This window comes from Electrona antarctica (genome assembly GCF_951216825.1).
Source record: "Electrona antarctica genome assembly, chromosome: 2".
Classification (NCBI taxonomy): domain Eukaryota; kingdom Metazoa; phylum Chordata; class Actinopteri; order Myctophiformes; family Myctophidae; genus Electrona; species Electrona antarctica.
This window is the reverse complement of record NC_136807.1, coordinates 23,584,468-23,597,482: the sequence shown is the minus strand read 5'-3', so window position 1 is coordinate 23,597,482 and position 13,015 is coordinate 23,584,468. Positions and strand designations below refer to the sequence as shown.

The window sequence follows — 13,015 nt, the reverse complement described above, 5'->3', positions numbered from 1 at the left end:
ATGACTTTCTGTGTGCAGGGTGTAAGAATAAGGACCATGGCGTTCTGCTGAAGGAACTGATGCAGACCAAGAACTTCCGGGTCACGGTGGTGGAAGAGTGTGATGTGGTGGAAATCTGTGGCGCACTGAAGGTTAGCTACTGTGTTGTATGACGAAGTAGGCCAGGGCAGTCATTTATGGGGCTGCTAGCTGCTGCTAGCTAGCTAGCACCCCCGTAAATGAATGCCCTACTTTGTTGTCCCCAGATGATTAGACCTATTAGCAGCTCAAATGTGATTTATTTTGGGGGGTCGCGGTCTGAAATTACTACTGAATTAACCCATTCAAACCAGGATCTAATCATTTTTAGTAGGGCCGGGACTTTAACGCGTTAATTGAGATTAATTAACTACAGAAAAATGAACGCGTTAAAAAAATTAACGCATTTAATCGCACCTTTTTTTTCCACCGCGGAACGTTTCTCACTGGGTGCGTTTCTAGTAGTACTGAATAGGCTGCGGCACGCGAGCAGCAGCAGTTGTTTACTCTACACTACAGGCTACAGCTCCGTCAGAAAGCCCAAACCCAAATGAATCGAATGAAGAAGCCGCTTATATCGCTTTTGCTCCATGGATGGGACATTTAGATGTAAAAGCTATCGGATGGACGCGTGGATAGCGGCATCATGGCTGTGTGCAATGTCAGAGGGAAATGATCCATTTATGACCAACGTTAGCTTATATGCTAGGCTTGCTAGCTGCTTCAGTTTAACATGTCTCACAGACCACCGGAGACGCGCACCGCTGTCAAGCTGTCCTCGATGCGAAACATACTGAAGTAGCAAGCGTGGGTCAGCCCCAACCTCATGTGAAATGTTTCCCCCATAATAAAGTTGTTTTTATTTGTTCTCATGCCCCGCCATGTAAAGCACATTTGAGTATTCATATACACACTGCTGCTCTTGTTTATCTGTTGGGATAAAAAAGTTGTATTGCTTAAAGGGGAATACCACTCATTTTCAACATTTTTCTATGGAGTTGTGTGCACTGGAAATAATAAAGTCCCCCCATTATGTGTTGCCTATAGAACTGGAGGTCTGAAAAAAACAGTAACATTATGAAGTACATTTTTGTGATGTCACTGAGATGTACTTCATAATGTTACTGATTTTTTTCAGACCTCCAGTTCTAGGCAACACAGAATGGGGGGGGACTTTCTTATTATATCCACACAACTCTAAGGTATATTAATGACAGTAAAATGTTGAAAATGAGTGGAATCCCGTAGTCACTATTCACTGGGATACCAAAAAACATTTGAAAAAAAAGGTTTCTCACTGTTCTCGGGTTGAATAATGCGATTAATCGAGATTAATTAACTACAAAGCCTCTGATTAATTAGATTAATTTTTTTAATCGAGTCCCAGCTCTAATTTTTAGATTTTAACCACTTCAACCATTATTTATTTTATATGTTGGCCATTCAAAAATAGATACACAAGCTTTTGAGCCGTTTGAGCATCACTGCTATACCGGTACCAACATTTGTTTTTTAGAAAACTGTTCACTGTTCCACTCTCAGGTCTTAATGAATGAAATGGGGATTGTGATAATTATTTGTGTAGTTAGTGTTCACCATCGTCGTCTCTCCCCTATATAGAACATTGTGGCGGTGGGGGCAGGGTTCTGTGACGGCCTGGGCTTCGGGGACAACACCAAGGCGGCGGTGATCCGGCTGGGCCTGATGGAGATGATCGCCTTTGCCCGCATCTTCTGCACGGCGGGGCCCGTCTCCTCCGCCACCTTCCTGGAGAGCTGCGGCGTGGCAGACCTCATCACCACCTGCTACGGTGGGCGCAACCGCAAGGTGGCCGAGGCCTTCGCCAAAACGGGGAAGGTGAGAGAGCCAAGAAGCCATGGATTTGTGCCGTTCTTCTGACACGTCAAAAGACGTTTGGAAATGTGTGTTTGTTTTGTGCTGTATCTTATTTATTATCAGTGGTTCCCAAACTTTTAGCACCAGACCCAAAAGAGAAATTTGATGTATTTCCCCAACTAGTGAAAATAGCCAATCACCAATTTATGGAATTTCTTCGATTTTATTTAAATTAATTTGTTCATTACATTATTTCGAAACATGTTTGAGTTTTTAATTCATGAAAATTATAATTTTGAAAACAAAATGCAGGAAACCAAAACCAAAGGGATATTAACTTTTTGACTATTTTCAAAAGATTTTGTGACATTCTAAATGAGTACTTTAACTTTTGGGACTTTATGTACATTTTGATACCAATACTTTTGTACTTTTACTCAAGTACATTTTTAATTTCGGACTTTTACTTTTTTCCACCATTGAATGTGTGCCAACATCTCTCTCTGGGAATTCTGTCTGCATGGCCGGGTCAAGTATGGAGACATCTTGAAGAACACTGTACTGATTGTTGCACTGATGGAGTAACAACTTCTGGTGTCGTCATGGCAGGGTTCAATAGGGTTAGGGGTGGCATCTGTGTCACTGGCTAAAAAAGACATGGCACTGTTGAAGATATCGGGATGAGATTATGCTGCCATTGGCGATCCCATAATCTAGATTCTACAATTTGTGTACGTTATGGGTATCCTTAAAATTAAAACGTTTTGAGAGCCACTGTGCTACACTAAATGGAACAGAGCCATCATAAGTATCAATTCAGGAGCTTTATTGGCATGAGAAAACAAACATTTACATTGCCAAAGCAAGTGTCACAACTCACAATACAATAGAAACTGTTGAAAATGAGATAAGCATATACAGTTGGAGGGGGTACAGCATTTTGTAAACAGAGCTATGTCACATTGCATCGTTATGTACATGTTATAATGAGTTATAAAGCTTTTTTGAGACAAATGGCAGCATTTTTCTCAGGACTATTTAAATAGTATACAGAAATCTCAGATTTAAGATCTGTTTAAAGGTAGCAGCTCTGTTTACATGTGCATTTGTGCAAGGTCCAGTGGTCTACTTGGTACAGACAGGGCTCGACATATGCTACTAAAAATAGCACCGTGCGAGTTGTACAGTATCTATCTATCTATCTATCTATCTATCTATCTATCTATCTATCTATCTATCTATCTATCTATCTATCTATCTATCTATCTATCTATGTGCATAAAAACCAAATAGTCTATCAGCATAAAAACAATTTTTTTATATAAATTATATAAAAACAAATCCTGATGAATATCAATATTTTGAAATTGGCTGAAAAGATATTGTGATATAATATTTTGCCATATTGCCCGCCCCTACCTCATCACTTTATTAAAGAGAAATCACACCTGTGTGAAGTGAGGGGCACTCTTATCATCATACATCATGAATCATCTCATACATACATAATCAGAATGCCTGTGATTTGTTAGCTGATTTGCTCGTTTGCATACGACATACATTTTCCTTTCAATGTCAATGGCGTTTAATGTTTTGATGTTTAATTACGTCATATTTAGCGGAATTTTGACCAAATTTCTCCGTTCATTGTCAATGGAAAATATTGAGACGTGTGGGGACAAGATTTAGCTGACATTTGACCTGAATTCCCCTTTCATTGTCAATGGCAAATCTTGAGATGTGTGGGGACTAAATCTGTATATACATAGGAGGGGCTAGCGCCCCTCCACCCTGCAGGTGGTTAGAACGTGTACTGTAGCTCTGTTTCTACCACATTTTGTGTGCAGTGGGTGCATAGTCTGTCTTCCCTTGGGAGTGGGGTCTGTCTGTGGCGGCTTTTCTCTACTGCAAGGCTGTGTTCACTTAGCCTGGCGCAGCCAGATTTCATCCGCCCCTATTGCATATGCATATGCCCCGAGGCGGCAGTGAAGCGCAGTGGTATATTAGTATCGCAACGCGAGGCTAGTGTTCACTGAGTCTGTGCCTAGTCAATGCTTTCCTAAGTTTTGGGTCGTTTACCGTGTTCAGGTATTCAGCCAATGTATATTCTCTTTTTAGTGATAGATAGCATTCCATTTTGCTTTGGTTTTTGGTGGTCTCTTTCCAGTATGCCAGGTAGCTTTCTTTTTGTTTTCTTATAATCTGGTTAAGTCCAATGGGTTTTCCGTCTGGTGGCTGTGCTTGCGTTTGTGTATAGTCCCTCCCTGGACCAGCTGACGAAGGGGGCATCCCTGTAGGTTTTGTCCATGATTGAGGGCTATCTTATGGAGCGTGTCTGGGTTGCTTTCTTTTACATAGGTGGCCATGAAATTAAGTGCTTTAATTTAAGTATCTCCCTAATTCTGCCCTGCAAGCATTGTTTGTTGTTTTTCGTTAGGTGCAGAGGATGGATTTGCAGAGTTCTGTGTGCAAAGTCTGTTTGCACACAGAGGTCTGTAAGGGGACCCTAGATCTCACAACCACTGTTTGTGTGTGTGTGTGTGTGTGTGTGTGTGTGTGTGTGTGTGTGTGTGTGTGTGTGTGTGTGTGTGTGTGTGTGTGTGTGTGTGTGTGTGTGTGTGAGTGAACTATGTTGTCTGACCTGCGACAAACCTTGGCTGAGGAATGGAATGCCATAACCCATTACTTGGGCTTATTTCTGGATGTTGAATGGGAGGGACCAGTCATTTGGAATGTTGGCAGGAAAAGTTGCCAGAATATAATGTTTACTGCCATCATCACCACCACCACATTAGTTGTAAACAACATGACAGATGGCAAATGATGGGCTTGAAGGTGTAAACCTGCTTGTTCAGTAGAAGTGCAGCGTCTTTCTTGACTATACAGCTTTTCTTCAGTTCAAATGTGATTATTCTGGGGGATCACGGCCTGAACATTTTTTAGGAACCTTTGAATGATGGTTCTTCCAAGCTCTACTGAGGCTCCTGACAGTGATGCACCGATATATCGGCCACATAATCGTATCGGCCGATATTGCTGTAATCGGTCAACATCGGTATCGGCAAATAAAACTGACATTAACCCATTTTGGGGCGGGAAACCCTTTTGGTGTTAGCATTATGTTATGCTTTAGCTATTGAAAAATAGCAGATCTACAAGCTCATAGCGCCACCGAGTGGCGCGCTACGAGCTTGTAGGTCTGCTATTTTTGAAAAATCGAAGAACGACTGACATAGAAACATAGCTTTTTCAGAAAACTGTCAGGATGTAGAAGACATTTTTAGAATCTGATCTCAGGTCAAAATGGGTTAACCGATGGCAGTAGCCGATGTTTATCTGTTGTTGACGCATACATTTTGTATTGGCTATGTTGGTATGTTTGTTATCTGCAGCATACCAAGCTGTAGATTCTGAACATGTATATGTCTTGAATGTATGTATTGAAGATGCATTTGTTTCTCTGGCACAAAAGGGGGAAATAAAAACGAAATAAACATATATCGGTATCAGTATCGGCTATCGGCTAAATTGTCATTTTAAACATCGTATCGGGCAAGAATTTCCATATTGGTGCATCCCTAGTTGTAATGAATAAAATATGTACTGTTTAGTCCTTCATACTGAACACCTAGAATGGTAATGTTGATAATGCAAAAAACTCACGGCCAAATACATAATGATTTTGGGAGTCCTGACAAGGAAAACGTTTTGAGAACCACTGATATAGCAACACGTTTTTCAGAAAACTCTTAGGATTTAAAGGACATTTATGGGTTATAATGAGTGGATAGCCCTAAACAGACTTATAGCTTGTTACGTAGACAGACTCTAGAATTGCACTTTATGTAGTCATAGCACTTTATAGTACACATGTATAATATATTATATAGTATAGTATGTATAGTTTACATAGATACTCCACTGTTACGTTCTTAGTTTACGCATGATTCATGATAACTACTTTTTATATATGTGATGTATGCCATGCTTTTGTTATTGCTTAATGTAAATCGCTCTGGATTAAGAGCGTCTGCTAAATGCCTAAATTGTAAATTGTAAGCCTCGTAGGTCACACAGCACTTGTCTCCTCTCTGTATCAGTCCATAGAGGAGCTGGAGAAGGAGATGCTAAACGGTCAGAAGCTGCAGGGACCTGCGACCGCTGCTGAAGTGCACACCATCCTAGAGAACAAAAAACTCACCGATAAGTAAGTTCAACCAGATGCATGGAACCCACATGTGGCACTCATTGCTCTTAAATGGCCACTTTACCCCTTTTTCAACCAGATCTTATTTTAATGATGTTTGGGAGACAAGAAACACTTTCCTGGGGGTTTTATGTGGGCAATTTGTGTTTTTAACGACAGCAACAATATAGCACATTAGCACTCAACCCTCAGTTATAGTTTTTATTTAATTGTTTTCACTTTTAATTAGGTTAGTGCATAAGTGGTACATTATATATTTTGTTATAGTGTTTCTGGTAGTATAAGGAAGGACAGCCTTGATTTAAAGAAAGTGGGAGAAAAGGTTAAGATGAAATAAATAATGCAATAATTATGATGGAAAAACTGCAAAGATAATTGTAATAATTTAAAAATGTACACTTAGTTTTGCGTATGTCCATTTTATTTATTTATTTTAGTTAAATTTTAGTTTCAGACCCTGAAATGTATTTGCAGACAGAGACCAGGTGCTCAAAGGAGATTTAAAGGAGCGTTAAAACACAGATTACAATTTACAATTTAGGCATTTGGCTTAATCCAGAGTGATTTACAGTAAGCAAGAACAAAAACATGGTAATACATACATAAAAATCATCATCATGAAACATACGTAAACTAAGAACCTAACAGGGGAATATCTATATAATGAAACTATGCATATATACTATATAGTGCTATGTCTACATAAAATGCTATCTAAGTTGGATAAGTTGAGCCTTTGCATACGCCTGTAAATTGTCAGGGCTAGGGCAAGTGCTACGGCTGGTGCTTCTAGGATCAACGGGAGCCATGACTTGAAAAAGAAGCAAAGTTCTGAGCAAGAAGCAACGGAGGAGAGGGCGTAAAATCTGTGTACTTTAATCGCGTCTATTACAAAATGTAAAAGCCTACGCGTATCGACCAAACTGGTCTTCATCAGGGCAAGTATTTACATTCATTTTTGCGTGCTCAGGTCTTTTCTTCATGTAATTTTCCAACCGGAATGTACTCATTCCATTTAGTTGTAGTCAGCTATAATATTAATAGCCCTGTCTGTGGATGGTTTGACACGCACTACGTTTTACGCAGACTCTGCTCTTTTCACAGGTTCCCCTTGTTCAACGCCGTCTATCAGATCTGCTACCAGAGCCGTCCTGTTGCGGAGTTCATCAGCTGTTTACAGAACCACCCAGAACACATGTGAACAACACATAGAACCATCCATCCATAACACATGTAAACATTGAACCATCCACCCAGTACACATGTATTGTAATTACCATCCATCCAGAACATACTGTATGTATGTACATTGAACCGTCCAGAACCACATACTGACCCATCCAGAACCACATACTGACCCGGCTGCTCACAGAACCATCCAGAACCACAGACTCCTTCCGACGTCCGAACTCTGTTTCGCAAAGAGGCGACGATCACTACATTTTGATGTCATTCAGAACTTCTGATAACTCCTTCAGCCCCAGATTTCCCAACTAGTTGCTGAAAGTCGTCCGAAACGGACAGGTTTTTTTTTACGTCAGGAGCATGCATTGAACCAGTGCCTTCTAGCAAGGAATTCATGGTCACCACCAGTTGTCAACCTGTTGTTCAATAGATGAGAGATGGCCAGTCACTCCACAGCTGAGACGCAGCAAGCCTCCCATCCTCCACTGATGTGTGGAACCACGTTCATCCACTCTTCAGGGAGGTGGAGGTTCTGTTGGACAGTGTGTGTCTGTTCAGATTTAGTTTAACCACATCAACTGTAGCGTCGTTATTCTGGGCATGAACATTCGGCACAAATGGCACATCTACAAGCTCACAAAAGACGAAATAGCCGAATATCACGATTGTGATTTCGGCTGCTTTTGTTGTTGCCATTTCGGCTTTTTAGTTTTGAGTAGATTGACTATTTTAGTTTTGCCGTATGTAGGGTTTAAGTGATTATAACTGTGGTTATGTTCAATTTCTATCCCAACATCTTGAAATACTTCCATCCATCTTCTGATGCATGTATGTTGTATGTGATAGTCATTTGGAATCTTTTTCCTAAATAACTGAAATCAGAATGCTGCAAAAATATATATTACAATTTACTGTCCATGCTAATATGGACACTGTATCAACTGAAGCCATAGCATCCTAAGGCAGCATTAAACTAGATTTGCCGAGACATTTTCAAATGGCTAACCTTGGCTCAATGTTTGATTGAAGCTTGTAATCACATTTTTACACCTGTAAATTACACATGATGTGTCGCAACACAACTCAATAAAGTTTAGTTAGAATTGATAGCAAACCAAACTATGCATTTTGAGCTCAGCAAAGCTGCTGACAAGGCAAAGATACATCTGACTATCGCATGGAGATTGGAATTATCATTAAAGTAGGCCTATATAGTTATGAGATATTGTCTGGGGTTTTGAATATCTTAATATTGTTATATGGCATGTGTTGTCTTTCTTGTTTTAATTACTCAAACCCTGTTTGATATTTTCAAAAATGTACAGCCTACAATGAGAGCTGTTTTTGACAATTTGAGGAAATGTAAAAGAAACCTGATTGTCACTATCGATAGAGGTATTTGGTTAATTGTTAACCTTGCCGCCCAATGTAATGCCAACGGCACTTTTTTGTTGTTGAATGATTGTGATACCTCACTTAATCTGCTCATTTTAATATTTATTGTGATCAGTTCCGTACCAGTTCAGTTCCGTGTTGATATCATGTACTGCGTTAGCCTACTGTGAATGTGCATAGCAACCTGTTCTTGGAAAAAAGTGCCTTACAATGTGTGGTTGCTAAAAGTCTTGGCTTGGTCTGCTGCTTTTGTGAAACCAAAGACTTGATGATTCTCTTAACGTCCTCCTGAAATGCCATTTATTACCACGACCCTGCCTCTTGAATAATGAATATATCACTCGGTGGATAATGTGCAATGTGAAAAATGACAAATTAACATTTTGCCTTTGAAATAAATGGATTCTAGTCATCAAATCGTGCCGTGCGGCCTCGCAGCATCAAACATACTTACTTTTGGAATACGAGACATCTCACCCCGGTGAGTTGTCTTCACTTTTTGACATGTCGGGGTGAGATGTCCGGGGTGAGATGTCCGGTCAGCTCACCCCGGAAAGTGAAGACATCTCACCCCGGAAAGTGAAGACATCTCACCCCGGTGAGATGTCTTTACTTTCCGGGGTGAGATGTCTTCACTTTCTGACATTGCGGGGTGAGTTGTCTGTACTTTCCGTGGCACCCATTACAGTAGGCATAATTCAATTTCGGATCTAACTATCGGTTCCTACAGACGTGCGCAGTCACGGCTAATTATTTATTTATTTAACAGTAAAATCCGGTGAAACACTTAGGAGTAGAGCGTCTCTCTCTCTCTCTCTCTCTCTCTCTCTCTCTCTATGCAGCATTGAGGGGGGGGGGGGTCGTTTGTGGATAATGTTTGCGCTTCAAAGGCAGAGTCTGACGGCTGTACAAAGTTGCTAATTAGGTCACATTCTCACCTAATACTTCTGTAGACTCAAATGCGTATGGGCGGAGAATTTGGATTCTTGCATATTTAATTTGATGCGGTTTGCCTTCACACTGGCTGTGTCAGGGAAAGCAAGGAAACGTAGCAGGGAATTTTATCAATGTGTTCAGAAGCCGATGTTAAAAAATAGACTTTTCACGTAAAGTGAGAGTAACGGATGCAGTGTGTCGTCGGAGACTTACTGTGTGTGTGTGTGTGTGTGTGTGTGTGCGCGCCACTGTTCTTTTTTTGGGCACATGAACGAGGCACAGCGGAGACGGGAGCGCAAAATGATCCGAAGTTTACAATAGATAGCCTACTCCCAGAGTCCCATTGATGATCCGATCACAATTATTATGCATATTCCATGTTAGCTATACAGTTTATAGATCATGCTGAGCTAAACATGTGTTTTAATTTTGAAGTATTTATATTTAAACAAGATGAAGAAAGTCTCCACTCGGATCCCCACACAGTGACAGACAGACACATTAGACACGCATTAGGATTCGAATGAGCCTTCACACCTGCCAAACGAAGCGAACTTTCGGACAATGATCTTGCTACTGCTAGTTAATTAGCATGTGAGAAAAGTGACAGCCATCTGGACTCTTCTGGAGTAACCAAATTGAGAGGGGTTCAGTTCACATTTCTTCAGAAGTTTGCACACACACACACACACACACACACACACACACACACACACACACACACACACACACACACACACACACACACACACACACACACACACACACACACACACACACACACACGAGTGACAATGTCGCTAATGATTGCATATTGTAAAATAAATGTCTTTGCAAAATAGCCCTAAAATAATGTGCTGAATACTGTATAATATCACAGTATAACATTTGGCATATAGGCTGCGTGCTATAGTGGAATTGTGGATGCATTGCTTGATCTATACCAAATACTGAGTTAATTATTTCTAAGTATCTCTAGTCTAGACAGGAACATATATATATATATATTAGATTTGTTTTTGGCTTTTTGCCTTTTTATACAAGTGAAGGTAGACAGGAACAACCCTGCCTCCCAAGCTAAACATGACTGGAAAGAGGGAGAGAGAGAGAAGGGGAGAGACACGCAGCAAAGGTCGTCATGAACGGGACTCGAACCCGTGACACGCAGTCAGGCCAGAGCCATATTATGTGTGGCATGCGCCTGGACCGCTAGGCCAGCGGGCGCCCGACAGGAACACATATATTAATGATTGCTAAACAAACTCAATTTATTCGGTCTAACCATAACAAGCATAGTTCTAGTAAGTAGAGAGTGATCGAGAGGTTTTTTTCCACATACACAAAGTTACACATTGTAACTCTATAAGTCATTCTGACATTGAGAGCAGAGAAGAAGACAGCTTTATTTAGTTAGATGCTGCAGAAAGTCTGAGTTTTAGGAGACAGAATGAGACAGAAGTGGGTTTTAATGGCCTCTGTGCTATATCAATTTGCTTCAGTGCTGCAGTCTGACTATCTCATGTTTACATTCTTGCATAATTGATAGATTGTACACATTTTTTTAAGCATTGTTAGAGGGGTGTAACAGTTAAACCCATTCTGGATGGGAACCCCTTTTGGTGTTTTAACTAAGCATTATGTTATACTTTAAGCTATTGAAAAATAGCAGATCTACAAGCTCATAGCGAGTGGCGCGCTACGAGCTTGTAGGTATGCTATTTTTGAAAAAATCGTGGTCATTGAAGTCACCCAGGAGAATCTCTTCACATCAGCTGACAGCGTGGTGGAGACAGTAGTCAGAGCCAATCTGAGCCGGGCTGCCAACCGACACAGACAGAAGCTTAGGCCTGCCGAGCCAAAAGCAACCGAACTTGACTTTGTGTTAGATGTTGCCAGTCTACCAGTGGATTTTCTGCAAACGGACGTCATCACGGACAATTCTCGCCACCTGATATTGGCCACATCCAAACAACTGGATCTTCTCCGGTCTGTGAAACAAGTCTTCTTAGATGGTACATTCAAAGTTGTTAAGGCACCGTTCTCGCAGCTTTTTAGCTTTCATGGGTTTCTCGAGGACGCTGACGGCAGGAATGTCAAACAAGTGCCACTGACATTTGTCCTGATGTCAACTCGGAGGAAACGTGACTATGTCGCAGTGTTCAAGGCGATGATGACCCTCGCACCCAACCTCAGCAACGTCGACATGGTGACAGATTTTGAGTCAGCGATTTGGGGTGCTGCGAAAAAGGTTTTTCCTGATGCGCGGATGCATGGCTGTAGTTTCCACTTCACCCAGGCTCTGTGGAGACACGTTCAAGACCTTGGCTTGGCAGTGGCCTACAGAACCACACCAGAGGTCAGACAATACCTCAAGATGCTGTTTGCCCTTCAATATCTTCCCGTCCATGAGATTGAAGGAGCATTCAACCTGCACGCAGCAAACGCCTCAGACGAGCTGAAACCCTTTGTTGACTACATGCGGTCCACCTGGATAAGTGGCCAGTGGAAGCCAGAGCACTGGTGTATGTACAAGCGTGCCATCAGGACGAACAATGATGTCGAGGGGTGGCATAACCGCCTAAATCGGAAAGCACAGCGAGCAAACTTGCCGATTTATTTGCTCGTTGATTTGCTGCACAAGGAAGCTACCTTGATCGACTTCCAGCTGCGTATGGTGTCAGAGAACAAGCTACGCCGCTACCAGCGAAAGCAGACCAAGGCTACACAGGGCAATCTGGCCCAGTTGTGGAAGGACTTGGAAAGGAACGATCTGACCATCATGGACATGCTAACTCTCGCTTCTGAAGTGAATGCCCCAGTGTGGAGATGAGCACACTGCACTGCACAACTTTTGACCAAAATGGGACAGCACACTGCACACAGCACAACTTTTTTCTTTCTTTTTGTAGATATGACAACTTTTTAGTGCACAACTTTTGACCAAAATGGGACAGCACACTCCCCTACACACAGCACAACTTTTTCTTTCTTTTTGTAGATATGACAACTTTTTAGTGTTTTTGTAGCAAACTGATGTTTTTTTTTTATGACAACTTTTTACTATATTTTTTAGTTTAAATTTTTTCTATACTTAACTTTTTTCTATATTTTTTTGTACAAACTGATGTTTTTCTAAACTTTTGATGTTTACCTAAACTTTTTAGTGTTTTTGTAGCAAACTGATGTTTTTTTTTTTTTTTATGACAACTTTTTACTATATTTTTTAGTTTACATTTTTTCTATACTTAACTTTTTTCTATATTTTTTTGTACAAACTGATGTTTTTCTAAACTTTTGATGTTTACCTTTTTTTTATATTTTTTGTACAAACTGCTGTTTGAACTTTGTTTACAATGTTTCTATATTTAAATAAACTACATTACATTTGACCGTACATTTGACTCTTGTGTTATATTCTTGTGAAATATTCAGTAAAGT

General features: G+C 40.7%; 1 protein-coding gene across 2 annotated transcripts in view; it reads left to right on the top strand.

Moving 5' to 3' along the window:
• Positions 1 to 9,049, top strand: part of LOC306937603 (glycerol-3-phosphate dehydrogenase [NAD(+)], cytoplasmic) — a 359,426-nt gene extending 350,377 nt beyond the window's left edge. Inside the window, exons 6-10 of one of the 2 annotated variants that reach the window (XR_013791623.1) lie at positions 19 to 131; positions 1,639 to 1,875; positions 5,955 to 6,061; positions 7,166 to 7,798; positions 7,831 to 9,049. Coding sequence is in view for 1 of the 2 variants with exons in the window: in XM_079521457.1 (XP_079377583.1) it covers positions 19 to 131; positions 1,639 to 1,875; positions 5,955 to 6,061; positions 7,166 to 7,262 (554 nt within the window). In the remaining variant the exon portion in view is untranslated. Of the gene's footprint in view, positions 1 to 18; positions 132 to 1,638; positions 1,876 to 5,954; positions 6,062 to 7,165 lie in introns of both variants that reach the window. The other variant, XM_079521457.1, reaches the window with a different exon arrangement.
• The last annotated feature ends 3,966 nt before the right edge of the window (positions 9,050 to 13,015 follow it).